At 64.8% G+C, this 27,607-nt stretch overlaps 4 protein-coding genes across 18 annotated transcripts in view; 2 read left to right on the top strand and 2 right to left on the bottom strand.

Annotated features, from left to right (window-relative positions):
* Nucleotides 1-17,478, bottom strand: part of MYO18A (myosin XVIIIA) — a 38,833-nt gene extending 21,355 nt beyond the window's left edge. For 2 of the 15 annotated variants that reach the window (XM_056352801.1, XM_056352712.1), the window contains exons 1-10: nt 11,278-12,356; nt 3,836-3,898; nt 3,516-3,593; nt 2,959-3,099; nt 2,378-2,434; nt 1,716-1,803; nt 1,465-1,574; nt 1,214-1,390; nt 886-1,096; nt 467-609 (exon numbers count right to left, since the gene is read on the bottom strand). In XM_056352801.1, the coding sequence (XP_056208776.1) occupies nt 467-609; nt 886-1,096; nt 1,214-1,390; nt 1,465-1,574; nt 1,716-1,803; nt 2,378-2,434; nt 2,959-3,099; nt 3,516-3,593; nt 3,836-3,898; nt 11,278-12,291 (2,082 nt within the window). In that variant the 5' untranslated portion in view covers nt 12,292-12,356. Of the gene's footprint in view, nt 1-466; nt 610-885; nt 1,097-1,213; nt 1,391-1,464; nt 1,575-1,715; nt 1,804-2,377; nt 2,435-2,958; nt 3,100-3,515; nt 3,594-3,835; nt 3,899-11,277; nt 12,358-17,401 lie in introns of those variants that run through there. The other 13 variants (XM_056353635.1, XM_056353826.1, XM_056352626.1 and 10 more) reach the window with 12 other exon arrangements.
* On the bottom strand, nt 3,908-7,862 carry LOC130158685 (basic salivary proline-rich protein 2-like). Its single transcript, XM_056359604.1, has 3 exons — nt 7,320-7,862; nt 5,434-6,424; nt 3,908-4,750 (listed from the first exon to the last, which is right to left on the bottom strand). The coding sequence occupies exons 2-3, from the start codon at nt 5,794-5,796 to the stop codon at nt 4,073-4,075; spliced, it is 1,041 nt and encodes a 346-aa protein (XP_056215579.1). The 5' UTR covers nt 5,797-6,424; nt 7,320-7,862; the 3' UTR covers nt 3,908-4,072.
* A 434-nt stretch (nt 17,479-17,912) lies between the features above and the next one.
* On the top strand, nt 17,913-22,355 carry LOC130143792 (uncharacterized). The gene is made up of 2 exons (XM_056326687.1): nt 17,913-20,495; nt 22,171-22,355. Exons 1-2 carry the CDS (start codon nt 19,617-19,619, stop codon nt 22,201-22,203), a joined length of 912 nt encoding a protein of 303 aa, XP_056182662.1. The 5' UTR covers nt 17,913-19,616; the 3' UTR covers nt 22,204-22,355.
* On the top strand, nt 22,330-27,135 carry CRYBA1 (crystallin beta A1). Its single transcript, XM_056326688.1, is given in 8 exon segments — nt 22,330-22,347; nt 22,349-22,361; nt 23,112-23,176; nt 23,750-23,869; nt 24,121-24,239; nt 25,821-25,962; nt 26,519-26,661; nt 26,807-27,135. Coding segments are annotated over 8 exon segments (768 nt in total). The 3' UTR covers nt 26,955-27,135.
* The last annotated feature ends 472 nt before the right edge of the window (nt 27,136-27,607 follow it).

The following is a 27,607-nucleotide window of genomic DNA, read 5'->3' as shown; positions in this document are numbered from 1 at the left end:
CAGCCTTATCCTTGCTGCCTGCCCAGGATCCCCGCGGAGATGTGAGGGTCTCCCACCCACTGCAGAGCATCAGATCAATGCAAACATCATCCAAGCAACCCATGAGCATCTCCTCTCCTGGGGTGTCTGCTACTACAGGAGCACGAAGTGGCTCCCTTGAATTTTAAGAGCTCTGATGTTATCGCAGTGGGGCAGCTTCTGGAAGAAAGACACCCTGACATTGGAGCTAACTCAGCAAGGACAGGGAGTCAATGTGCGCTGCGCACGTCTGGCAGTGAACGAAGACGAAGCAGGATGCCTGGCCGCTAAGCGCTGTGAGCACGGCCAGGCAGCTGGGGGGTTCTGCGGCCGGGCTGCTGGGAGGAAACACCCCGGCGAGGATGGATGGGCTCCCACGCCAAGGGGAGCTGCCCCAGCGAGGATGGACCAGCTCCTGTGCCGAGGGGGGCTGCCCCGGCCCCCTCACCTGTATGGAGGCAGATGCCACCTGCCCAGCCTGGTCGAAGTCCAGAGAGATGATCTGGGAGAAGCGGGTGGCGTTGCCATTCATGCCGGTGCTGCTATTGCCAAAAGCCTCCAGGATGGTGTAGAGAGCCTGCCACTTCTCCACTGCGGGAAGAGAAGCGGGACGGTGGCGTGCAGGGGCTGTGCGGTGGCCGGCCGGAGCCGGCACTGCTGGCCAGGCAAGTGCCACTGCTCCTGTGCCATGTTCCACGCCGCAGCAGCCTCGAGAGCACGGTAAGGTGACCGGCGTGAGAAAGTGAAAGCGCGCCGTGTGGCATGTGTCCGGCCACTGCTGGGTGCAGCAGGCGGCGGACGGCTGTGACTGCAAAGCAGGGGGCATGCACAGGTGGCACGGGGATGCGCACCCCGCTGGGGACTCACCAGAGAAGACCTTGCCAGTGCTGCCAGCGATGGTGGTGAGGTACTGGACAAGGTGTTGGCAGTTGGTGGTTTTGCCGCTGCCACTGGCGCCCAGCAGCACGACCGCTTGGTCCTGGCGGCTCATCAGCATGCTGCGGTAGGCAGCCTGGGCCACCGCGTAGATGTGCGGGGATGTGTCCTCCCTGCGGCACCCTTTGAACATGTGCATGACCTGGTGGGGAGTGGGGAGAAGTAGGCGAAGGTCAGCACCCTCACCGGCTCCCTCTGCACAGTGGCATGGCTCCAGCTGCCCGTCCCCTCCAGTCCCCTCCCCTGACAGCAGGGTCACCTTCTCAGAATACATGGAGGGGGAGCTCAGTGGGTTGATGATGACCATGGTGGGGCCGGCGTAGGTGTGCAGGAGGTTTCCACCGTAGCGCTGCCGCAGCGTGTGCAGCACGCTGGACTCGTTGAGGTAGAGGAGGCTGGCGAGGTCCTCCACGCGGTCACAGGAGGGGGGGTTTGCCTGGCAGCAAGGTTGGGGGGGCGTCAGGTGGGGAATGGGGGTCTGCCCCGCCATCCCCCACCCCGCAGCCCTACCTTCTCCACATCGTCCTCCTCCACCTCCAGGACGGTTCCATCATGGTCCAGCTTCACCTTCACCTTGCCCTCGGGCAGGGGGACACCCTCCTCCAGCCGCAGCTGGCTGCCTGCAAGGGGCACCAGGTGCTCAGTGCAGCTGTGCCGGCAGCCCCCCCGCAGCACCACTGCCGGGCCGGGGGGTCTCGCTGTGCCGCGGGAAGGACAGGGTGCCCCTTGTCCCAGCAGTGCCAGGCTGACCCCTGACTCACCCAAGGAGAAGCCATCTCTGTGCACCAGCCACACCTTCTCTGTCTCATACCAGGCCTCCTCGGCGGCTATCTGCTCCTCCGTCTTGGCCTGTGGGACAGCAGGACATGGGACAGGTGTGGCCACATGCCCCCTCCCTTCTCACCCGCTCCCCACATCCCTGGGGCTGGAGTGAGCCGGGCTCTGTGGCCACAGGGCCACGTGCTGGGCAGCCACAGCCACCCTCCACCAGCCCTGAGCCCTCCTGGGACGTGTCCCCAGCTTGGCTGCTGACCCCAGAGACCCCAGCGGGCTCGGGGCAGCAGAGACCACCAGAGCCCTGCCACAGCTTGGGACAGACACAAAGTCACAGTGACCCACGCGTGCATTCCCCACGGCCACCTTGGGCAAGCCTGGAGAGGCCAAGCTCCCAAACCGCAGCCCAGAGAGCAGGCACCCATGCCAGGCACATGCCGGGATGCAGGCACATCGGGCATATGGTGGGGACATGGGACATGCTGCAGGGACACACTGTAGTAACACAGGACACACTACAGGGACATAATGGAGGAACACAAGACACAGCGATGGCAGAGTGCCGCGGCATGGGAACTGCCAGGCTGGCACAGCCGGCACAGCAGGGATGTCCCCGCCACCCAGGAGCAGGGCGACCCCAAAGCCAAACCTGAGCTGCAGCAGGGACGGGGCCAAAGGCGGCTGCCGGGGCATCGTCCGCTTGACCCTGGCGAGGCCGAGAGACGGGTGGTGAAGGTGAGAAGAGTTAATCTCTGCCCCGCAGACAGCGCAGAAAGCAGCGGAGGGAAACGAGCGAGGGCAAAGCGCCGTTATGCCAAACCCCACGGGCACTCCTGGTGCCACAGCTACCGCTGCAGCCAGCAGAGTGGCAGGTCCAGCATGGTGCTGGGGACACACGGAGCCGGGAAGGACGCTGTCCATGAGGCCATGCTGCCAAAGCCCCAGGGCTGGGGGCCCCTGTGCTGACCCACTGTGAGCTCTGCCAGCACCGTGCACCGCCGTGCACCACACATCCCACCTACGGCGGCTGCTCTGCCCCTTTACACCCTGCTCCACACCCCTGCCCGCCCCAGTTGTGCCACCTCAACCAAGAGCACCCTCCCGGGATGCCGAGCTCCCTGGCACGGCCCCGCTGGGGAGAGGGCACCCAGCCCCGGCCACCCCGGCACCCTCCGGCCCCGTGGGCGACGTGGCAGCCCACGGAGCAGGGTGGGATGGGGAAAGCCTTACGCTCCAGCATGAGGCACGGGCGCAGATGCCAGCCCAGCGGCAGACAGAGGATGGTGGGGCATCGCTGGTGGAGGCAGAGGGCTCCTGAGGATGGGGGTACGGTACCTGGCTGGGTGCCGAGGCAGAGGCGGCGGGGTCCAGCTAAGGCAGCGAGGAGGGAGGAGAGAGAGGAGAAGAGAGCGGGTGAGAGGCAGCGAGCAGCAGCACTGTGACATGTCACAGGGCCCCAGCATGGCCACAGTCCCCACAGCACCACCTGGGCATCATCCCAGCCACCAGCAGCCATGCCCGGGCTGCCATGGGGATGCCACAGGCACGGCAGCTCCCCAAGGCTGGGCACACTGATCAGGGCAGCGATCCCCAAACCCACCAGCATCCCTAGTCATCCATCCCCTGCTGCCAGTGTCACCCAGAGAGGGACCATGGAGCTGCTGGCCATGCACAGCGGTATGATCACCCTGTGCGGAGCACACGGCACAGCCAGTGCAGTCGCACACTGCCCATGCCTCCCTGTCCCCAGGCGGGCAGCACGCAAGCGCCAACGCCCCTGGAATTACAGAAGTGGTGAAGATCCTCTCCAGCCGGCGCTGTGCCTCCTCTGACGGGCTCGGGCAGGACGTGGGGCTGGGGGGAGCCTGGAGGCAGAGCACTGTTAGCACCAGGCTGTCCACCCCGCAGCCCCCACCGGCCCGGCACTCACGGCACACAGGTACCAGAGGGGCTATCGCAAAGGCTTTCCCAGCCCTGCAGCCCACCAGCACTTGGCACAGGTACCGGGGCAAAGGCTGGCACAGACCCACGGGCACCGATGTGGCACAGCTGGGGTACCAGCAGGTACCCACAGTGCGCTGGGACCCGGGTCCCCACTCCCACACACCTGCTGGGGGGATGCCGGGGTGGTTTTCATGGGGGTTGGCCGCTTCTCACCAGGCTGCAGCTTCTTCTCCGCACGAGCCAGAAAGGGAGACAAGGGGCAACGTGATGGGGCGGCCACAGCACACACAACTGCTCCCCAAAGTGATCCCTGCCCGGCACCACACACCCCAAAACCACTGCAAACCATGCGGGTGAGCTCACACCATGCAGAGCCGGGTGGCACAACCCTGCCGCCGTGTTAGAGCATCCCCCGCCGTGCACACACTGGTACCTTGTGCCTCTCCAGGGCAGTGGGTTTCAGAGCAGATGCCTTTGCCGGCTCCGCTTTCCCTCCTGAAGACTGCACCAGCGGCTCCGGTTTGGCTTTGGTGCCCGGGGACAGGGACGGCTTCGCATCCCCCCTGGCCGGCTCAGGGGACTTCTCCTGCCTGTCCCCTGGCCGGAGCCGTGGCCGGTGCTCTTTGGTTTTGCCCTTTGCCATGAGGGTTTTGAGCCCAGCTGAGATCTCATCCTTGGGCTCTGGCTTGGAGGGGGCTACCGGCACGGTGGGGGGAGGTGGCGCAGCAGGGGGAGCTGGCATGGCGGAACGACCCGTCTCCTCCTTCCTGGGAGGTGGCACTGGCTCGGGAGACTTGGTGTCTCGCCCTGGCTCCTTGGCACTGCCAGCATCCTCCCCCGGCAGGACTTTGCGCACCACCTTGCGCACCACCCGGACCACCCTGCGGCGGGACAGCCCCTGGCCGTCATCCCCCTGGCCCTCGGCGGCCGGACCCTCCAGCCCGTTCACTGCTGCCCCGTTCAGCACCGGCTCCGGGCTCTTCCCTCGCCCTGGGGGTGGCTCAGGGCTCTTCGGGGGCTCAGGACTCGGGGGCTCAGGGTTTGGGGGTGCAGATGCTGTATCCTTCACGCTCTCTGACTGCAGCCACAACAACACCGGTGTGAGTGGAGGTCCAGCAGTGCAGTGCCTGCCACCGCAGGCACCTGCTGCTTGGGACATGGTGGTGCCCAGGGCTTCGTGCTCTGCCACAGAAGCACTGCTCCCGGCCAGACCCTGGCACCGAGGGACACAGCAGACAGTCCCCTTCCCCAGCCAACCTACAGCCCCCCCAGACCCCAGGGGAGGGAGCGATGGTGACCTCCCTGGCCCCGCACACCCATTGACCCTCAGGCTGCCAGTACGGGGGTAAAACAGCGCTCAGGGCACCGGCAGCCTCTCTGCAATGCGCAGGACAAGCCGCAAGATTTCCTCCACCAACAGCTTTGGTGGGCAGCACGGGAGCCAGCACTGTAACCGTGGGGTGGGCACCGACCCGTCATCCCACTGGGGTGTGCAGGGCAGGGGACAAGACCCGGGGAGGCAGAAGGGGAGAGATCGCTGCATGCCGACAGCTGGGCATCCCTGCCAAAAACACCCACCACCCTCCACACACTGCCCTGGCACGGCCACAAGCACTCCCCAGGGAGCGGGGGGGTACAGGGTGGGATGCTGAACCCACAACCCTCCCTGATGTCCCCACACCCTGGCACAGGGTCTGTCCCCACTGAGGTGAGCCCCATCCCCAACACAGCTCCACCCTGCCCGTGCCCTGCGACACTTACAGCCCCATCCTCCTTCCCAGGTCTTTTCACAGCTAAAGACTTGTCCTCGTCCTTGACCTGAGGGTCAGACAAACAAGAGGAGCGCGTTTCAGCCTGCCGCAGAGCCTCGCTGCCAGAAAAGCCACAGGGGCTGGGAAAACCCACCGGGACCATCACTCCATGCCAGGGGGACAGGAGGCTGCTATATGAAACAGCCCCTATTTGCAGCCAGTAGCAGCCCCAGGGATGAGGACATGCATCCTTTCCAGGCTCCCCAGTAGCCAAAAAAGTGGGGGGGGGACACAGAGATGCACCCTGGTTACAGCAAACCCCAAATGTGGGAGACGAAAGCGCTCTGCCCGCCTGGCCCGGACCTCTCCTCATGTGGAGCTGGTGAGCGAGCTGGTATATACATAGAGCCCCGTCACCGCTCCCCACGGGGGCTCTGACTTTCTGCACGTCACCTCGCCGGGCGTCACAGCACGTTTTAAGTGTCACCAGCTAATCTCTGTGGCAGCCGCATGGTGGGATGTGCCAGCTCCCTGCCGAGCAGGCTTACTGGGGTCTCTGGGGGGGTGGGCAGCCAAACCCTCCCCTGCACCAAGCTGTGCCTCTGAGCTCCAGGGCTCGGCTGTGGCACCGCGTGGTGCAGCCCATGGGCAACGCTCCCTGAATTGCCAGCACACAGCTCCCACGAGAGCCTGGGGCTGGCCGGTGGCACTGGGGTGGCTCACACCGTGTTAGGGGCTGCACCAGGCACTCGCGAAAGCGGTTGTTAGTGACGGCGTTAGAAATTGCATGCGTGGCCACAATGGTGACCGCAGCTGGGCCAGGAGTGCCACGCTGCACACGGTGCCTGCACTGGGCAAACTGGGGGAGCTGGTTGGTAGCGTGCGGCAGCGTGATCCGAATGTGGGGTGCAGGCAAACACGCGAGAGACTTCCCTTCTGCTCCCAGAACGCAAACCGGGATGAAAACGCCATGGTGATGTCTCATGGAGCCGCAGCCCTGGCTGGGGAGAGAGGGAGAGGTGAGACGAGCCGGGACCAGCAAGACGCCAAACCATGGCACAGTGTATGAGCACGTGCCCTTCCCTGTCAGCCCCCAGAGCCCGAGATCCTCAGGAATGGGGGTCTGAGCCCACCTGGTCCCGCTCAGCATACGAGCAGGCAGCACCTATAGGACGGGCTCCAGGGACAGGCAGGTGGCCAGACTGAGACCCAGCAAAACTCATTGTGCAAAAAAAAGCCCCTTTAGTCAGCTGGCAGGACCGTGCGTGCTTTCCCCCCTGGGTGGGCCAGCCCGCTGCAGTAAGCAAATGCCAGGGTGAGGGAAGGGATATTTTCTTCCCCGGGCACCCTGCTCGCCCTGACAGCAGAGTTTATTCTAAGCCTGACCCTGTGCCAGCGGCCGGGCAGCCCCGGTGGGGACCCACTGCCCCAGCCAGCACCGCGCTCGGAAACCCAGGGTGGTCCCACCCAGGGCTGCTGGGCAAACTCCCCCTCCCCAGGGCCAGGCAGGGTGTGGAGGAGCACTCGGCCACTGAACCAACCCGCCTGTCCAGGGGTACATCACCCTGTCCCCGAGGGGTCCCCTGTACCCCCCTGTCACCGCAGTGTGAAACACCGGCCCCAGAGCACAGGCTGGGCATGGGGGTCTGGAGATGAACTTGCTCATGGGTGAGAGCCCCCAGGCTCTCCGCCCAAAGCGCTCCCACCTCCACGCAGCCTGGCACCTCCTGAAGGTCCCCAGAGACCGTCGACATCGGGGTCCCCAGGGGGCTGCCAAAGTACCCTAGGGGTGGGTGCAGCCTCACGGCCCCCAGCCCCAGTGCCAAGTCTGGCTCCAACGTGCCCCCCTTGTGCTCCCCCATGCCGTGCTGGTCACACGGGGGGTCCCCACCTTACCGCCGGGTCGGGGCGAGCCGGGACCGGGATTTCCGCTGGGGCGAGCGTGGCACAGCGCGGTGGGAGAGGTAGTAGCGGGGCGGCAGCCGGCGGTACGGGGACAGCTGGGCTGATAGGGCCACCCTAAAAATAGCTGAGGAATGCGAGGGCCCCGGCAGCGCGCGCAGCAGCCGGAGGGAGCACCAGGGGGGGGACACGAAGGCGGTGGGGCCTTGTCTCCGCCACCGCTGCCGCCAGCGCCGGAGGAAGTGATGTGGGCTCAGGGCAGCCCAGCGCCGCGGGGGAACTGCCTTGGCCGCCATCCACCGCCCGCCCCGGGGGGAGCGGGGAAAGACGCCCCCAAGCCGAGCGCAGCTGCGGGGCGAGGGGGAACCCAAGGAGGGCCCCTGCGCTGCGAGGGATGGGGTCGCACACTCCTGCACCCCGGGGTCCCACCAGCAGGGTGCTGGATGTCAGAGAAGGGCGCCCAGCATCACAGTGGGGTGTCCAGCATTGTGCTGCCCCAACACCGCTCGCTCCTCCCTTTGCTTTGCCATGAACACAACAGCCCCCCCCAAAATGCTCCTGGCGAGGCACAGACCCCCGCCCCAAGGGGAGGGCTGGCACGCACAGAGGTGTGCCAGCCCAGCAGCCCACCGGCACAGCATGGCAGCCCACGGCAAAGCCGCTTTCATGGCAAAGCTGCCTCTGGAGGTCCCAGGTCTCCCTGGAAACAGGAGCAGGGATGGCGGGCGAGGGGCCGGGGTCCCCCCGCGCGGGGCCTGCCGGGAGGAGGCCGGTGGCAGGGAGCCAGGCGCCGGCGGCATGGAGGAGAGAAGGTGACGACCCCAGGGACACAGATGCACCCTGAGCCACAAACCGCTCCCAGAGGGAGCAGGGGCTCCCAGCCTGACCGGGACGGCTGTGCCGATGACAGGCTGGAGGACACCAGCACTGGGCCACGTCCCTCCCAGCCCACGCTGACGCCAGGTTTCGCAGCGCTGCCCCAGGGCTGGCACCACATGGCAGCCCTGGCCCCTCTGTGCACCCGGCACGCGCCAGGGAGAGGCCACGGCAAACACCCTTGGGTGGCTGGCACAACACAGCGCAGGGTGCCCGCGGTGACAACAACGTCCCCAGGTAGCACTGGTGGCAGCCACTGGGTTATCAGCAAAAAGGTCGCGGTCACGTCCCCTGATGGAAGGAACGAGAGCCCCTGCCTGCAGAGCGGTGCACGGCTCCAGTCGCTGCTGTAGCACCCTGCAGCCGGGCTCAGGTCGGTAAAGGCACCAGCCCAGCCCCAGCACACAGAGCCCACCACAGTGAGCCAAACCCACGGACCTGGGCAACACAACATGGTCCTGCCTTCCCAGGGGGTCCTGAGCACCCCGGGGCAGGGATGGAGCCACCCACCAGGGAGGAGCCCGGCTCCCACAGGCCATCTCCACTGGGATCCCCATCTTGGCCGTTCAGTGATGGCATTTCTGCCTGGCCAGCAGATTCCTCTCATTCCTTTGCCAAGAACTTCAGTGGAGATGCACCCACCCCATGGCCGAGCCCACTGGACACAAGCCCCTTCCCCAGCGCCCCCTGGGACCCACACACAGGGGCAACCCTGGCAGCATCATCCCCACGGTGAGGGCAGAAGAAGAGCCAAATCAAGAACTTCACATGGAGGAAGCGTGGAAAAATGGAAAAAGCACCTCCAGCACGACAGGAGTCCTGCAGCCCACATCCCACATCCCCCCCGCCTCCCCACACATCCACCAGCCACAGCACAGAGCCAGCACCAAGCCATGCTGTGGCACGGTGGCCTTGCACCCTGGGGACAGTGACCACCCGGGGACCAGGGTGTCTGTGGCCAGCGGGCAAGCATGGCACGCAGGGTCTGCCAGCACGGCTGCCAAATGCCTGTGGTCCCACCGAAGCGCCGGAGTGGTCGGAGGCGTTTCTGGAATATTTCTGCCGGGCCGGCGCACGCCTAGGCCCTGCCAGAGGAATTTTGCCGGTAAATAAATAAATACAAGCATGGAGCCGAGCCAGCATGGCTGCCCTGTGCCGGGAGCATGGCTGGGACACGGGGGGGTGATTTCACCCAGTCGCCGATGCCCACCGGCCATCGGGTCCCACATGCCACCGGCCGGCCCTCCCCCCCCAGCACTGAGACCCCCTCAAGATGTGCCGTGTGCTGCCCCTGCCTGGCTGCAGCGTGGGTCCGTGGGGTCGTGGGTCCGTGGGGTCAGAGGCAGCTCAGCATAGCCCCCACCGAGGGGGTCAAATCCCCCTGGTACGCAGGAAGCCCAGCACCATCCCCACTCCAGCCAGGGAGGGGCTTCCAGAGCAACAGCCCAAAATATGTCTATAATTTCCTGTTTCAAAAAGGATCATTTTTATTTAAATTAGGACCAGAAACATTCCAGGGAGCTTAGCAGGGCCTGGGGGAGAGCCGGGCCTCCCTGTGTGCTGGCACCTTGCACAGCCCTGACGGGTGAGGGACCCCCAGCAGTACCCTGCACCACAGCCTCAGCTCCCCATCACCGGCAAAGCCACGGCACATCCCTCCGGTGCACCCCTGCACCACGCAGGAGGAGGACAGCATCCCCGCCAGGAGGTGCCTGTGCTGCAGTGGCAACCGAAGATGCCACGAACAAAGTCACAGCCACCCCTCCGGCCAGTTTTCTCCAGCTGATGCCGTCTAACTGTGCCAGGACCTGGCACGAAGCTGTTGCAGCATCAAGGGCACCAGCGCCTCCTCTTCCTCCCTCCAGCCGCAGCACCGCGCTCTGGGTGGGCACAAGCACCTCGCCAGCCTTCGCGTGCTGGCATCGAGCACACCTGTCCCCACGCTGGCGCACTGCAGTGGGGGTGGCAGCCGTGCCCCGCAGCCCCACAGGGTTATCCGGCCAGGGGTTATCCCGGTGGCACAGCCGGCCCAATGACACTTGCTGGGCTCCAGGGAGGAGCTGTGGGAAAGCCAGAGCTCCGGCTTGGCACAGACTCCACCCCAGAGCATCAGCCTGTGCTGGGGGAGCACATGGAGCCCCCCACTACAGCCTCACCATGGCCACTCTCACCCCGTCCCAGCCACCACCCTGCAGGGATGGGGCTTCACCACGCTCAGCATGGCTCTCCCCACCGCAGGCAACCTGCTCTGGGGCCACGGCATCCTCCTGCCCCAAGGGTGGCTTAAAAATAAACTCAGCGAGGCAAGTTATAAGCCAAACCAAGGCCATGCTGCTGCACCCCCCTGCCACCATGAAGGGGGTCCAGCCTTGCAGGCTGTTGGCATTTGGGGGCCCTCCGTCGGGATGCTGGCTGGCAGGGGCCTGCGGCAGGGTCAGCAGAGCTGGGCAGCTCGCACAAGGGATGTGGGTCACCCAGCCATTAAGTTTCTATTTATACAGCACCAGCCGCGCACACAGGGCTGCACACGCCGTCGGCAGCTCCTGTCCCCTGGCACACCATGCCGCCTGCCCCAGTCCTGGGGGGGCATTCCAGCTGGGGTAGGGTGATGTGGGCAGTGGGGCAAGCAGTGGGGCAGGCAGTGCCCCTCCTGCTAAGCAGTGTTAGGGATTTTCCAGCAGCAAGGAGCAAGGCGCCTTTCTGTGCCAGACCTGCTCCCTCAGCAAAGGCATGGGGACAGACTTCCCTCACGTGATGCAGAGCTGGGCTCTCCTGGAGCCCCTCCAGAAGGAGGAAAACCAAACCCAACAGCACACTGAGGATTTTGGGGGGCAAAACCCACCGGAGTCGGTTTGCAAGCCCTGACGCAAACCTGCCCTTGCAGCCTGGGCATGGGCAGGCATCACCCCTGCATCCCAGCCACAGCCTCCCGCTCCTCCCTGTGCATTGCTCCTGGCTGGAGCAGCCCAGCCATCAGTTCCCATGGCCACTGCCAACCCAAACACATGCCATGAGGATGCTTTTGGCCAGCAGAAACCCAGGGCACTGGCCCCGCGGCGAGGACGATGTTACTCACATCCCAAGCAGCGCGGCGTGTCCCCTGGCCACCCCGCAGCCAGCAGCGGCTCAGCTCACTCAGCTCCAGGATGGGCTGCACCTTCAGCTGCACCGTCTCCCCCGACTGCCGGATCATCTCCACGATCTCATCCCGGGATTTGCTCTCCACATTTCGTCCATTGATCTCCACCAACCGGTCACCAGGCACCAACCCCAACGCCAAGTCTTTGGTGCCAGCTCCAGGTTCAGCAAAGTGCACGACACGTCGGTACACCTGCCCGTCGGGCGCCCGGTCCAGCATGGTGGTGCGGCGTAGGGAGAAGCCAAAATCACCAGTGTTGCGCCTCTGCAGCTCCAGCTGCCGTGGGGTGGGGGGCTGCGGGGGCACCAAGGCGGGCAGCCGCAGCTCGGCAGGAAACCTCTTGCTAACGAGCTCCGGCACCCTGGCACGCAGGGAGGTGGCAGGAGGGGTGCAGGGGTGTCCTTGGGGGACCCCTTGCTTGGAAAGCTGGGTCTCCAGCATGCGCACCTCCACCTGTGGGGAGGGGGCTGCTGAGTGCTCGGAGGGGGTGGATGTCTCTGAGGTGCTCTCATCCCGGCTCTTCTGGGAGAAGGAGAAACGTTTGACAATCATCTGTGAGTTCTGCTTGGCCAACGAGCCAAACTTGGCCGCCCGCTGCAGCACCGAGCCCTTGAAGTTGGCATCGTCCACCTTGAGATCATCGCTGGAGCTGGCCGTGCTCAGGTGGCCTGAGTCCAAGATGACGCTGCCCCGGTTGCTGTCGGAGTCGATATCTGTGAGATGCAGGTCGGAGCCACTGGCCACCTTAATGGGGATGGGGTTGGAGATCTCCAGGCGGGTCTTGGAGTCCCGCTTGGAGGCACGGTTGAGGTTGAAGAAGCCTCGGCGCATGCTCATCTCCTCCAAGCTCTTCAGTTCAGCCGCCGACATCCGCTCCTTCTTCTCCTTCTTTTCCTTCTTCTCCTTTCGGGCCCCATCCTTCTCCTTGTCCTTTTTCATCAAGTTGAACATGGTGGAGGGGGGCTCGGGGCACACTCACCCCCGTGGCAGGGCACTGGTCACAGCACAGCCGCCTGCCTGTAGAAGGACAGACAGGCAAGGGTGACATCAGACAGTGGCATGGCCAACACCCACCCCACCACCCCTCGCTCCACCTCACAGGTCACCTCAGCTGCCACCCACAGCCCCAGGCCACATTCCCTGGGGACAGCAGCACCGCAGGGCTCCGAGACCACCCCAGTCATCATGTCCTTGCCCTGGCTGGGCACCAGGCCCTGGGATGCAACAAGGATGGCTCTGCATCCCCAGAGGTGCCCCAAAAGAAGCCCAGAAGCCTGACACCCACGTGCATCCCCATGCCAGCACCGGGGCTGACTGTGGGAAGACCTCCAGCATCTCCCGCAGCTCAGAAGCCGTTCTGGAGCAGTACAGGTGGGTAGGGGAGGAAGGCATCCTGGTTGCATTCGCAGCAGTTACTGCTGGTGTGGACACTCCCTGGGCAAAACTGGCCGTCGTTGCTGGCTGCGGCACTGCAGGCGTCCCACCTGCCGGTCAAAAGCCCCTTGTCAAAGAAACAGAGGCCCCTCTGCCACTCGTCCCGGCCCTGGCCACCGCAAAGCTGCAGGGGACAGCCACAGGCAGTGTCCCCACTGGGGAGGGAGCCGGAAACACGGCCCTAAGTGACGGCTGCTCTAATAAACAGGAACCTGTAAAATCACATCCCTCACAAACACTGATAAGTGTCTAATTTTAGCCAGGGCGACGCAGAAACTCATGACGCTACCAGTGACCTCCAGGAACAGTTGCTCTTTCATTCGGGCATCCCACACCGGGGGGGTGGGGAGAACACAGCCGGTGGCAAAACCATGGTACAGCAGAAACCCCAGACTCCCCCACCCAAAAAAAACCCACTGCATGCACCCAGCCCCTGGGGGCACCCACAGCTTCAGGGGCTGCTAAGGGACCTGTCTGCCCACAGGGCAACCAGTGCCCGCCAGAACCCTCCCCACTGCCTCGATATCCATCAAGTGCTTGGGCTGCAGATAAACAACTCCGAAGTGGAGCAGCCGGCTGGCAGCGCCATGCGGGGCAGGCTGACGGCTATATATAACGGGGCAGGAAGCCGCGCAGGAACTTAACCTCGGCACAAAGGACAACAGGAAAACTCCCCACATTTGAAGCATCTGCTTTAGAGCTCTCTGACGGGCATGGGGACGAGGTTTGGGCAACCCACGGGGACAGGCAGCACTGCCTATGCTGGCAGCACAAGCTCCGTGGGCATCCCGGGGTGTGTGGATGCCGTGCTGTGCCGTGCTGTGCCAAGCTGCACCTTGGCGGAGCGCAGCATCAGTGCTGCATCACTGCCACTGCCTGTGCCTCCTCCCCGCAAGGAGCGGTGCCCACTGCCCCTGAAGGCACCCAGTGGGACATGGGGAACACGGCCTCCCCTCAGCAAAGCCACACGAGTTCACGGGACCAGAGGGGACTGCCTGAACCCTGCTGCCCCTCGGGGCCAGAGCACACATGCCCAGGAGAGGCCCAGCCACAGGGCATGCAAGGGCAGAGCTCTGCAAGCCACAGCACAGTGCCAGCCCCAGGCACGCGATACAGCCAAGGGGGTGAGAGGAAGCAGTCGGAGGGACAAGGTCGGGCACGCAGTGCAGCCAGGTGGCTGTGTTCACCAGCTCCGAGCCTCCTGCCCACAGCCAGAGGGGCTGCCACGGCTCTGCCGCCCACACCACCCAACGCCAGGGTTCTGCCCTCCAGGGTTCTGCCCTCCCCTGCAGCACCCAGGGCTTTGCCCAGGCCCACAGCCAGGACATGGATAGGCAGGACCCCAAAATGCGCGGAAACAAGCCCGCTCCTTTCTCCTCTCCCTGAAATGCTGGCTGCAGGGCGAGCACTGACCTAAGTCCGGGGACAGCCCAGCTCCCTCCCATGACCTGCAGCAGGTGCTGCCGGCAAAGGGCCCGTGGCTGCGCCATCGCAGGGGCTGCTCTCTGCCGGCTCCTCCGCAGCGCTGCCGTGGCCTCGGCGCAGACAATGGCAGGGAGGGAACCACCTGCGCCCGTCCCTGTCCCCCTGCTGTGCCGCATGCCACGGTACCCCAGCTGCCTGCACATCCCCAAAGCCAAAAGAGCTGAACCCCCGAGAGCACCCTGTGCTCACCCTATGGCAGGGAGGGGGCTGCACACCCTGCGCCCACCCTACAGCAGGGAGGGGGCTGCACACCCTGCGCCCACCCTACAGCAGGGAGGGGGCTGCCACGACCCCTTCCCAAGGCTGTTGGGGGGACACTCGGGAGCAGAGCCGCTTGCAGGGCAGGTGCTGGTTAGAGGCAAGGCGCTAGGAGACAGGCGGCCAGCGGGCTCTTTGTCCTCGGAGGTTTCTCTCCCCTGCACACACGCTCCCTCCCGGCCTTTGTACGCTCAACAAAAAGGGGGAACAAGCGTTACCAACTGCATGGCTAATCAGGCAGCACCGGCGGCCTGGCCACGGGTGCCCCACACAAGGCCACTGCTGGCAGGCATGGGACAGGGGGGACAAGAGATTCGTGGGCTGGAGCAAACACCCCAGCGTCCCCAGCCAACGTGGGATGCCGTTGTGGTTTGCTGCCTTTTTCCCCAAGGAGGCTCCTGCCAGCGGCACGCACACTCTGGGGATGCCGGATGGGTGCAGCCCGACGCCGCGAGCAGGAGGCGGCTGCTGAGCGTCTCCCTGCTCCTGAATCAGACCCAACGTGCCTTCCCTGACTCAGCCCGGGCTCGCTCCAGGATTACCCATTGCCAGGCGTGTTTGGGGCAGCAGCATGCATGAGCCATGACAGGGAGTGGGAGAGGCACCCGCGGGCGCCGGCTGTGCCCTGGGATTGCACACAAGGACGCTGCTGTGACATCTGGGCTGGCAGGGGACAGTAGATGTCACCCTGGAAGGGCCAGGTGGCAGAAAGGGAGCTCCAGCTGGAGGCCCCCAAACACAAAAGCCCTTCCTGAGTCACCCAAGCAGAAGCTGGGGGGGGACACACAACTCCCCCCTCGCTGTCCCACCATGGCCACAAGCCCCCACATCCCTGCCGGGGTGTTTCAGGTGGGGAGGCGTTCACTGAAACTCTGGGCCACTCCTTCTCTCCCCGAGACGCAATCTCGTCCGACACGCTCCCCGCGCAGGGACCTGCAGTGCAAGTTTCCTGGTCGCTTGCCCTCCCTGCTCCGTTCCCCGCTGCAATGCCGGCAGTAAGGCCATGCTTGCACACTGCTTTGGCACACGAGCTGGCGGTCATTACCTCCTTGGGCACGCCACATTGGGGCATCCCACGCCCCAGCTATGCCCGGCCAGGCAGGGACAATGCCATGCCAGGGAATAGGTGCCAGCGGCAGCGATGCCGAATGGCCAGCCCAGCTCCCACACAGGGCAAAGGGGGCTGACCCATGCGATGGCTCCTTGCCTCCTTGCTGGACACAAGTTTTCCACGGAACAAGGAAATTTAGGGGGTTTCCAAATCCCTCTGCACTGCCTGCCCTTACAGACAATGTTGGGATGTGTCAGGAGGAAAACAATCCCAGATTTACCCGAGTCACAGCTGGGATGTGCCACTAGGCTGTCTCCAAAGTGGGATTTTGGGTCCTCCTGCTGTGGGAACCCCACGTCCAGCAGCAAAGATGGCTTTGCAGCATCACCCCAGGCTGGTGGCGGAGGCCAGGAGGGTGCACAGGGTGCATGCGTGGCATGCTGGCACCCACCTCGCCCCAAAGCCGGGCCATAAAACAGCCCAAGAGTCCCTACAAAACAGGGGCAGCGATCGCTGCCAGGCTCTGCTGTGTGGGAGCGAAAGCAGGAGATGGTTCAGTGATCAGCTGGGGGGAGGACAGGTGGGTCACAGCCCCGTCACCACTGGGCACGCACCTCCCCCATCGCCTGTTTCTGGCCCCAAATTCACAGCGTGACCCCCCGCACGGCCCAGCCCATTGCAAAGGTGAAGGGCTGAGCCGTGGCTCACCGCCGGGCAAAGTTCAGCGCCGGTGCAGGCGCTGTGGGAACACGGCTCCCAGTGGGGATGGGGCGGTGGGAGCTGCCAGATGGGGGTCCCCCAGTGCCAGGGTGCCAGGGCCAGCCCGGGGTGGGGGAGCACCAGCTGCCGTGTGCCCTCACGCACCCGCCACGGGCCCACACTTTTCTGTAATTGCCCTAAGTTTAGCTCCGGCGCTTGTTGACCAGACGATTTGCATCTCACAGGCCGGCTGGAAACCACACTATTTCTGGACGCGCGTCCCAGCCCTCACCCACTGCTCTATATATTCCTCTCTGGGCAAATTAACGTGCAAGCAGGCGCCGTGGTGGCCACAGGCAACTTGCTGCAAGGCCACCCACCCCTCTTGTGTCACCCCAAAAAGAGACCCAGGTGCCAGTGTCACCGGCCCCAGCAGCGATTGTTAATGGTTAATGGTGAGCCGGGCTAACGGCTTTGGGTGCAATTCCCCAGTGGAAAGGCCCAGGTCGGTGGTTTCTCCCTGGTAGCGGGGCCAGCCCTGCTGTGGGTGCTGGGGCACCCAAAGGGTGCAGGGCCAGGCTACCTGTCCCCCGGTGGAGAGTGCCTGCCCACCCTGGCACCCACAGCCACCCCCAGCAGGGTGCACACACCTCCAGCACCCCACAGCTTGAGTGCTAAACACACAGGTGCTGCAATGCAACGGGGGGGGGCACGCACAAACACACCCCGCAGTGCAGCAGGGGGGGCTTGCACAAGGTGACACAATGGGGGCCGCCACACACATGCACGCACAGAGGCATGCACACGCACGCACACGCATGCACACGCACTGCAAGACGCCGGGGGATGCACAAGCACAGGCGCTGCAAGACAACAGCGGGCCACGCGCACACCGCCCCGCAGCAGCACCGGCGGGGCACGCGCGCACCCGCACACACGCGCACACACACGCACCGTTGTGCAACGCCACGGGGGCACCGGCACGGGCACACGCAGAGCCCGGCCCGGCCCGGCCCGGCCGGGGGGCGACGCAGACGCAGCCCGGCCTCCCGCCTCCCCGCGCCGGCCGGTGCGTGCCCCCGCCCCGCGGCCGGTACCGGTACCGGTGGCGGTGGGGGCGCGGCGGGTACTCACCCGGCAGCGGCGGCGGAGCGGGGCCCGGTGCTGGCGGCGGCGGTGCCGGGCCCCGGCGGCGGGGCGGGGCGGGGCGGGGCGGGGCAGCTCCGCACCGGGGCGGGCACTGCCGGCTCTGCGCGCGCCGCTCGGCTCGGCTCGGCACGGCTCGGCACGGCACGGCACGGCTCGGCACGGCTCGGCACGGCACGGCTCGGCTCGGCTCGGCACGGCACGGCACGGCACGGCACGGCACGGCTCGGCTCGGCACGGCACGGCACGGCACGGCTCGGCACGGCACGGCACGGCTCGGCTCGGCTCGGCACGGCTCGGCTCGGCTCGGCACGGCACGGCACGGCACGGCTCGGCTCGGCACGGCACGGCACGGCTCGGCTCGGCACAGCAAGGCATGGCTCAGCAGGGCACGGTTCGGCTCGGCTCGGCACAGCAAGGCATGGCTCAGTAGGGCACGGTTCGGTTCGGCACAGCCTGGAACGGAACAGAACGGCACGGCACGGTACGGCCCTGTACGGCGGTGTCCTGCCCACCCAGGAACACTCAGGCGCTGCGATGAGCACCCCCTGTGCACAGCAGGCACACGCACCCGCCCGCTGCCACCCCCCCCGCCCCAGGGTGCCCCCCGGCGATGCACGGCTGTGGCACCCCCCCCCCCCGCGCCCTGCAGCGCACCTCCCTGCTCAGAAACCCCGCAGCACACGTGCACACCTGCTTTTGCACAGCTGCACACACACGTAGCATGCTCACACCCCCAGTGCATGCACAGCAATGTGCAGTCCCTCCGGCACACCCCTGCAATGCATGCACGCTGGTCCTTGCCATGCAATGCCACACACTTGCTGGAAAACATGCATGTCGTGTGCTCACACCAGTGCACGCACACCCCCATGCATTGCACCAGTGCGCACACACACACACTGCTGGGGTTCCCCTTGTAGGGGATCAGGCACAGGGAGGGGCTGCCAGAGCAAGGTGGCCAGTCCCCGCTGGCCATGCTGAGCCTGGGGAATACAAAGCAGGACATGGCAGAGCCACCTGCAGAGCCATTTTGCTGCCGACAGTTGTCCCCATACCGCCTGTCCCCAGGGAGGGCTGCAAGCCTGCAGGAACCAGACTGCTCAGGATGGTGCCTGGCTGCCTTGGCTGGGAGATGGCACGTGATGAATGATGAGCATCCTTCAGTGCGCCCAGCAGCGAGCACCACAGAGCCTATGTTACACCCCTTCCACTCGTGTCCAGCTTCGGGATGTCGCATCAGGGTCCATCAGATCAGCTAAAGCCCTATGGGCCACCCCTGGCCACCAACAGCAGGAGGCCGGTGGCAACTGCCCTGGGGACGGATGGTTTCAGGACAAGCCCTGCAGTCTGTGCTGGGCCAGCTGCCCTTGCTATCAGACGTGGGAGCAGCTGGGCCACCCCTGGGCCCTTCGTGGGACGTGGATGGCCCAGCAGCCCTGGGGAAGCTGGAGCAGGGCTTGGGGAAGCTGGACCCCAGAGACGGGCATCCACGAGCTCATTCCAATAGCACTTCTCAGGGAGTGCTTAGCCTCTGCTGGAAAGCTCAGGATGGAGAGAGGGACTTGTGGGGACAGGGGTCTGCCCCCAGCACTGCCCCTGCCACCTCTCACTCCTGCGCTGCCCTGGGGCACCCCAGAGTGCTCACTCCAAATCCCTGCAGCTGTCTGTCGGGGGCTGAGTGGGTGCTCCTGGCTCTTCTGCAATGGAGCTGTGAGCGTGGCAGGGCGAGGGGGACTCTGGTCCTCCCTGCGGCTGCAGCCTCGCCACCTTGCCTTGCAGCGCAGCAGTGCTGGGTTGCACACCAGCCGGAGGCTGAGCCTTGCCATGCATGGGGGAAAGGTCCCCTCTGTCCAGCCCTCAGCACAGAGCAGCTCGGCACCGGCAAGCACCACCCCCATGAGCACTGGGAGCCCCACCAGCTTCACCCCCACTCTTGGGACACCCGTGCCTGGGGGTCGCAAGCCCTGTTCCCTCACAGCGGTAAGGCTGGGTGTGATTTTCAGCCATAGCACATACCCAGGGCACAGCCCTGATGTAGCAGCAGAGCAGCACGGGTGTGCAAGAGCATGGCAAGAGCAAGCTGGCAGCTGTGCAAGGGGCCCTGCACTTGGCCCTGGGCCGAGGGACGCAGCAGTAGAGGAGATGCAGCCCCTGCAGCAGCAGAGGACGGCGGCAGTGAGCACAGCCACCTGCTTTTGTCATGCTTTCCTTTGTCCCAGGCACGTGGTGCCAAGCACAGGGAGCCGCAGCCATCTGGAGAGCAGGGACGGGGATGGGTGAACTGGAGGGGAGGCAGAGCCCTGGCCTGGCTGCCAGGTGGGTTTCCCAGCTGTGGTGGCAAAGGGACACGTCGTGCAACTGTACCTCTGCCCTGCCTCTCCGGCACAGGCGGATGAACAGCTGGTTACAGCCTGCGGCAGCTCCTGCTTCCTTATCGCGCTGGGCAGGCAGTGGCAGGGCTGATGCCGGTTGGAACCACCAAGCCGTGGGACACCACAAGGTTCCTGGTGTCTCACACAGCCCTGCCATGAGCAGCCACCCAGCGGGGCCAGCCTCCTGCTACCTCCTAGGGCTAACCACCTCTGTGCGTCCCAGCAAGGCGGGCAGGTGCCTGTGCCCACAAGATCCCATCCGCCCTCTCCAGCCTCCTCTCCTAGGGCTGGGCTGCCCTGAGCAGCTCTCCCCTGGCACGGTGTTTCACAGGCACCAGCAAACCCCACATTCACGGAAAAGTTTCCCTGTCACCCTGAGCTTTCCAGGGAAAAAAGCTCCGGTGCCAGCAGCATTTTGGGGTGCCCCTGGCAGATGCAGATGGCTGGCTAGAGCAGCAAGGGCCCTGAGCTGGGCTGGAAGGGGAAGCATCTGTTTCACAGCACCACAGGGTTTCCTAAGTAGGTCACTGCTTTTTTATAGTCTCTGGGATCTAGAAAAACCAGTTGTTCCGGACAACCCATGGACCCGCCAGCATCGTCACAGCAGTGGCTCCCCAGGCGCTTGCCCCCGGCCCCCCCAGGTCCCTGCCGGGGGGTGTGTGGGCTCCTGCCCTGCCAGCAGTGCTCGGTGTGAGCTGGGAGAGAAGGTGAGGAGCCCACGGCAGCCCAGGCCCTACCCTGGGGTCCTGCTCTCTGCCCATGCCTGACACGGAGGGGCTTTGCCCCCACCCTGCTCCTGCCTGGGGTGGCTGCCAGCTCCGGGCTTTGCCCTGGGGTGGTTTTCAGGCAGAGCCAGCGTTTTCCCTTGGCAGGGGGAGCCGGGTGGCGGCGTGGGGTGCAGGAGGTGCGCGGCGCCGTCCAGCCCCCGCACACGCTGCACACCCGCATGCGCCGCCCGCGGCCCGGGCTGCTCGGGGTGAGCTCTCCCTCTAGTGGCACCGGGCTCCTGGCAAAGCCTCCGCGGAGCCATGGCCGGGGCATGCCCGAGGGGCTGCAGGGAGCGGGGCCGAGCTGCAGCCTGGCCTCCCCCTTGCAGCCAGGGGTGACGGGGCAGGGTGCGCAGCGGGGGTGCCCTGAGCATTTACAGGAGTGTTCCCACCGCCAGCCCCACATTTGGGGAGCCCCGCGGAGGGCAGGTGGCCCTGTTGCTCCCCTTCCCTGACCCAACATTTGCTGGGACGTGGCAGTACGGACCACCCCAGGAGCTGGTGTCCAGCCTTTGGGGTGCAGCCTCACAGCTCTGCTTCCCAGTGACACCCCCCTCCCAGCTTTGCCATCCCCATTCCCGCAGAGCACCCAGGCTCCAGCGCAGCACCCACAGCCCCCCACCCCCTGGCTTCCCCCCGCCCTGGTGCAGCCGTGGCCACAGGAGGGGTCCCCCAGGACCCCGCTGGGCCCCCTCGGGCTGGGCTGGGAGGGTGCCATCGCTGCAGCACAGCCCCGCCAAGGTCCCCTGGGCTGGGCGCCAGGCCGTGCCGCAGGCAGCGCTGACGGGGCGCTTTGTTTTGTGCCGGCTGCCCAGCAGGGAGACAAAAGGGGCAGTCAGACGCGGGCGGTGCATTGTGCCGGCAGCCATGCGCTGAGGCAGCAGCCCGCGCCGCCACGCTCGCCTCGTGACCCCCAAGGGCCCGGGCCTGCGCCCGCCATGACACCCTGAGGCCTATGGTGCCCGCCCCACCAGGGCTCCGAGGGAGCCCCGGTGGGTATGGGGGAGCCGGACCTGGTTGCCATAGTTACCGTGAGGCCTGAGGCCTAGGGGTGCCTCGTTGCCATGGTTACCGCAGGCCTGAGGCCTCGCAGGCCCATGGCGGCTCCACCGCTGGGCATGGGCCCAGGGCGGTGGCCATGCTGTGTCGGGCTGGGGGGCGAGCACCGGGGCTCAGGGTGGCCTCGGGGCCATGGCTGCTGGGCCAGCGAAAGGGAGGCCCCACACCGGCTCCCTCCAAGTGGGGAGGAGCAGCCTCGCAGCCCCCCTTGCCTGCCACGGGGCCATGGTTGGAGGAGGGTATCCGCACCCACATGGAGGCAGGGACCCACCGTGGCCGGCAGAGCAAGGCAATGGTGGCGCCCAGTAGACACACAGCCGAGCCCACCACCCACGGGGTCTCACCGGGGGGTCGCTGCGCCATCCCCACCATGCCAGCCCACACCAAGGCCGGGCCAGCCCCCGCACTCGCCCCGTGACGGCGCGGTGCATTGCCCCTGGAAAATGCCAGAGCAGTCAAACCGTTGAGTCATTTGTGCCCAAGATTATCTGTGCAAACAGCCGCCCCGATTATTTTTTTTTTTTATTATCAAATTTTTTTTTTCTTTTTCCCTAAGAATGTGGCTCAGACCATGGGGATGAGCAGCTGAAATCTCCGGGGATCAGCGGGACAATGCCAGAGCAAGCATTGTGCTGACGGCTCTGCAAACGCTGGCACCGGCTCCCGGCCAGCAGCACCCTATAAAAGCTGAGCCGCTGAAGTAGGCAAACATTACATGGGCGAAGCAGCAGTAACCGCCTGAGCTAGGTGAGTCCTGGGACCGATCGCACCTTTCCCACCTCGCCCCCTACTCACTCCTGCTGCCTCCGGCTGGCCGGGCAGACATCCTTCCTCCTGCCTGGTGGCAAAAGACACCCAGAGGGATCGTTGCCATTTCCAATGGCAAAAGACAGGCTCACACGTCCCTGCTGGCAGCTGGGGTGGCTGAGAGCCCCTCTTACCGCCGGGCAGCCCACCCCTGGCACCCACCTGGCCCTGGCCCCCAGCACGGCATGCTGGCTGGCATCTCCCACCATTAGCTGGAGGCACAGCTGGGGTGCCAGGGCACGGAGAGAGGAGCAGGCGGGTCTCTTGGACACTGCCAGGCACATGGCAGCTGGTGCTCCCTGCCGCAGCTTCCCGCTATGGCTCTCAGCAGTCTTTTTCCTAGCAATGCCCTGGCCTCGGGGAATGAGAAAGAGGAGCCAGGCACCATCCCCGGCAGGCATGCAGGCTCCATGCCATGGCCGGGAGGAGGGAAGGGGTACTGGGGCGGCGAGAAGGGAGCACTCTGCTTTGGATGTGTCCCAGAGCCCCCTGCCATGCCCTCCACCCCATCCTGCAGCTAGCAAGAGGGTCTTGCTGTGACTGGTGTGGCTCATCCCCAGCAGCAGGGCAACTGCCTTTCAACAGGCACCACGGGCAGTGGGCACAGAGCTGTCCCCTGGCTCCATGAGCAGGCAGCAGGGATGCACAGGGGTGTGCTCTGGCGCAAACGGCTTTTCCTTCCTTCTCCAGACACCGTACCAGCAGCAAAGATGGCTCAGACAAACCCTCTGCCTGTCCCCATGGGCCCATGGAAGGTATGTCCTCACACCCCTCATATCTCGCCTTTCCCTGTGTGCAGGTGGGGGACAGGGAGAGGGGCAAAGCCAGTTCTCCGGGACCAGGAAAGCTGCACAGCGAGCTGTGAGGCAGGGGGAAGCACAGGAAGCCAGGCTCCCCTGTCCTCTGCCCATGGGAACTTGCCTCCCGCCTCCTCAAACACCTCCTAGGTGTTTTCATAAGTCCCTTTGCAGCACCCTGGCCAGCCATGCCCTGCTCTTACCAGTCGTCCCGTGCCAGGCAGTTACAGCAGTCCCCGAAAGCCACACGCTGTTATTCGCCCTCCCCTGTCAGTGCAGGCAGGCAGGGCTGGCAGGGGCCAGCCAGGCACGAGGGCTGCAAAGGGGTCGGTGGGCACCGCAGAGCCAGGAGGTGAGCAGCCCTGAGGGGTCTGGCAATAGCTCCGGGGACACAGCCCGAGGAGGGAGCTGAGAGGGAGAGAAGCAGCGTGTGCGCAAGCAGGGCGCACCCCGCCGAAGAGGAGAGCATCAGCCGCAGCCCCCCGGGGAGTTCCCTGTTGCCCTTTCCCCCGTTAATCCTCTTTGCCCTAGAGCGTTCGGAGCAGAGGCCGGGAGAACCGCCAGCCACAGCCCTGCCACCCACCCGTCCCAGAACAGCTCCGCTCCTCTCTCCAGACAGCACCGCTACCCCGGGAACTGATCTCCACAGGGGTGAGCAGGAGAGCGGAGCGGGGGCCGGCATGCGGCTCCCCCGACACCAAGGCAGGGCGCCGTGGGGCCAGCAGTGCAGGGACACACAGAGGTGTGCGGGGCCGTGCCCCAGCCCAGAGGGGTGCCCAGTGCAGCCTCTGCCGGCTCTTCCCCGGACGGACGGAGCGCAACCCTCCGTCTCAAAGAGGCGCTGAATCGCTTGGTGCCACTGCTGGGCAGTTCCCAACTTGGCAGCTCGCTCTCCGTTCCAGATCACCGTCTATGACCAAGAAAACTTCCAGGGCAAGAGGATGGAATTCACTTCAGCCTGTCCAAACATCATGGAGTGCGGCTTCGACAACATCCGCTCCCTGAAGGTGGAGTGTGGAGCGTGAGTACCCGGCTGCCAGTGGTGGGGATGCTTTCCCAGGTGGGCTGGCATGGCGAGGGGTGCCTAAGCGTGGAGCAGGGCTGTTTGTCCTCACTCCGCCCAAGCACTGCAGCCAGGGGAAGCCAGGCGTGGGGGGTGCCACCCTGCCAGGGTAGAGCAGCCAGCCTTGGGCAGCACTGACACAGACAGAGGGCCAGACGACAGTGGCAACACCTCTAGCATCATCCAAAACTGCCTCCCATAGTCTTGGAGCAGCCAGGTTTGGAGCTCGCTGGTGCCTCTCAGGGATGGTGACCAAGGATGCAATGAAGATCAGTGCTCATTGAGCAGCTCTTGAGCTCAGCTTGGTCCCCATCCCGCCCTGTAACCCCACGAAGCACCGTGCCTAGAGAACCACCTTTCTTACCCTGAGCCCAGCGCTGCACTGTGCAGCTCCCCAGGGCCAGAGTGCAGCCTTCCACAGCCTGCGCTGGGCTGCCCGCTCGCTGGCAGGGGTAGGGAGCAGAGCCGGGCTTCTCCGCGTGCACGGGAATCTTCCCTGGCACAGGCAAGACCTCTCCCGAGCTACTCCGAGACACTGTGTGTAAGGAGCGGTCCCTGTGGCAAGCATCCCGCTGGGGCGGGGGAAGCAGACAAGATAGATTTGCGCTGCTATATTTAGGGTTTGTAATGCTAATGGGATTATAGCGGCATGCGTGCTCGCGCCGTAATCAGCTCACTGCTCCAGTTGACATGTTCCTAATCAGGCTGTTCACCTTGCACGGGGGCAGGCTGGCTGCGGGACGTGGGGCTGGGGCTCAGTTTGAGTCAGTGGCAACAGGCCCTTGACCCCCCCCCCCCGGCTCGGCGTGCCCCTCAGCACCCTGCGTGCACCCTAAGCAGGGGGTCCGTGGGCTGCACAGCCTGTGCCATCTGCCTTCCAGCCCCCAGCCCAGCCTCTGCCTCCCCGCTCGGCTGCGGCTGCCCCTGTCCCTGCTCTCTGTACGGGGACATGCCCAGGAGAGGTCCCCACCCTGGGGACAGGCAGGGTGGAGGCATCCCACTCACGTCTCCTTTGTTTTCAGCAAAAGGGGGATGCAGAAAGGGGAAAGGTGGCGGGTCCCTGCCCTGCCCAGAGCCAGATGTGTTCTGCCTGGTTTGGGCACAGGAACTCAGGTCTTTCCAGCTGTGCCAGGTTGTAGTTGGGAAGCAAGCAAGAAATAAGGCCTTTGGGAGAGAAGGGCAGCTGGGATGTTCCGTGGCACCCTAACACAATGCCGATCAGTGTAAATAACCACAGAGCAGTTAGGGGAAAGCGAGCCACCCTCGCAGGCTGGGCCCCTGGCGGGAGGGACCCCATCACCTGCTGCAGCTGGGGATGCCAGTGCTGCCGTGCGGGCTGCCTTCCAGGCACCAGATGCGGTTCCACGCTCCCCAGGTTCCCTGCCCACATCCAGCACTGCTTCCTTTCCTCCCGAGCTGTGGGCAGAGGCCAGACCCGACCTCCTCCTCACACCTACACCCGTGCCCCGGTGCCAGCCCCGAGCAGGGGGCCCGGAGCTGCCACAGGAAGCCCTGGCAGCCCTTGCTCTGTTTTTGCAGCTGGGTCGGTTACGAACACACCGGCTTCTGCGGGCAGCAGTTCATCCTGGAGAGGGGAGAGTACCCACGCTGGGACGCCTGGAGCGGCAGCAATGCCTACCACATCGAGCGCCTGATGTCCTTCCGCCCCGTCTGCTCCGCTGTGAGTGGCCTGGCTCCCACCGAGCCGTCACGTCTCTGATCCCATTAAAATGTCCCAGGCAACAGCACCAGGCCAAGGGAGTGAGGTTAGGGAGGACAAACAGTCTGCCAAGGGCTCTGCGGGTGGCAGAGGCTCCTTGGGGTGGGCTCAGCTCTGCCCCCCACCCCCCCCCTCCAGCAGGATTTGGTCTTTCTGCCCTGTTTTCTGGAACTTTTAAGGGAACTTCTAGGCCAGCTGTACGTGACCAGAGCTGGGGGGCAGCCAGCCTGAGATGGTAGCTGTGGCATAGTGTCACTGACACCTCCCAAGCCAACCCCTGCCTCATCTTGGCCCAGCAGCACTCTGTTGAGCACCTCCACCAGTCTGGGCTTTGGGAAAACCAGCCCCCTCTGAAGTAAATATGAAGCCCAGGGTGTGAACGCCTCCCTCTCCAGGAAACCCTCTGAGCAATGCCATAGGGAGGGATGGTCATTGCCCACCCACCATCCCCATCCATGCCAGGGAGGGAGTGCTGCCTCCCCCTCACCCCCTGCTCTTCCCCCCCCCCCCCCCTCAGAATCACAAGGAATCCAAGATCACTGTCTTTGAGAAAGACAACTTCATCGGCCGCCAGTGGGAGATTGGCGATGACTACCCCTCGCTGCAGGCCATGGGCTGGGCCAACAACGAAGTGGGCTCCATGAAGATCCAGTGCGGCGCGTAAGTGATGGGCAAAGGACCATGAGCAGCAGGGACAAACCGCTGCCATCGCTGTGCCACCACAGCCAGAGGGGGGACATCCCGTAACCCCCGTGCTTACCTCTTGTGCCCCTTACCGGCCACCTGACGATTCCTTTTCTTCCAGCTGGGTTTGCTACCAATACCCTGGGTACCGTGGCTACCAGTATGTCCTGGAGTCCGACCACCACGGAGGAGACTACAAGCACTGGAGAGAGTGGGGTTCGCATGCCCAGACCTCCCAGATCCAATCCATCAGGCGTGTCCAGCAGTAGCTCTCCACTTTCCAGTACACCTGTGCAAGGTTTCTAAAGCTCACCGGCTCCCTTTTGGTGCTAATACTCCCCTCCTGAAATAACCACCCCTTCTTGTACTGCAACTGCTTAGGGAACAACACTCCCAAATGGTACCAACTGCCACAATTGCCAATAAATGTGACTGAAAGAAAAAGATAAACGAGTCTGGTGGGTGTTTGCTGTTGTGTGTTTGGGACTAAGGTCACACATCCCCATACCAGTAGTGGGGACCAGACTCTTCCCAGCCTGTTTTAAGCGGGACTGAAGCCCAGTGGGGCTCACGCTAAGGCAAGTTCATCCCCTGATTGTTGCACACACAAACCCAGCAGCCAAAGCCCCGCTTGCTGCAGCTCCGCAGCTGCGTGGCTTCCTCCCCTCCTTGCCCTCCTTAGTAAAGGACACCGCACTCCGGACCCCCTGTCCCCCTGAGCCGCGCTGGCACTGGGTACCCATGTCCACACAGCCACTCGTGTCCACACAGCCACCCGTGCCGTGCTGCTCGTGGGCTCTGTGGCCAGCGCTGCCAGGCTGAAGGGGCTGACAGTTGAGTCATCAGCCATACAGCATCCCCGGGGCCAAGGGATGCTCCCTGCGAGCGCAAAAAAGAAAGTCACACTGACACCCACAAACTT

The sequence above is a fragment of the Falco biarmicus genome, chromosome 1 (assembly GCF_023638135.1).
Source record: "Falco biarmicus isolate bFalBia1 chromosome 1, bFalBia1.pri, whole genome shotgun sequence".
Taxonomy (NCBI): Eukaryota; Metazoa; Chordata; class Aves; order Falconiformes; family Falconidae; genus Falco; species Falco biarmicus.
This window is presented reverse-complemented; position numbering and strand designations above follow the sequence as displayed.

What these genes read in the sequence shown, in the direction of transcription:
- LOC130158685 (XM_056359604.1), bottom strand. Translation starts at nt 5,796, where the DNA reads ATGAGGAGAGGTCCGGGCCAGGCGGGCAGAGCGCTTTCGTCTCCCACA. An exon ending in CTGGGAAGGAGGATGGGGCT is followed by an intron (nt 4,751 to 5,433) that starts GTAAGTGTCGCA and finishes TTGTGGCTGCAG; the next exon opens with TCAGAGAGCGTGAAGGATAC.
- LOC130143792 (XM_056326687.1), top strand. Translation starts at nt 19,617, where the DNA reads ATGCTTTCCTTTGTCCCAGGCACGTGGTGCCAAGCACAGGGAGCCGCA. An exon ending in GGTGTGAGCTGGGAGAGAAG is followed by an intron (nt 20,496 to 22,170) that starts GTGAGGAGCCCA and finishes TTTTTCCCTAAG; the next exon opens with AATGTGGCTCAGACCATGGG.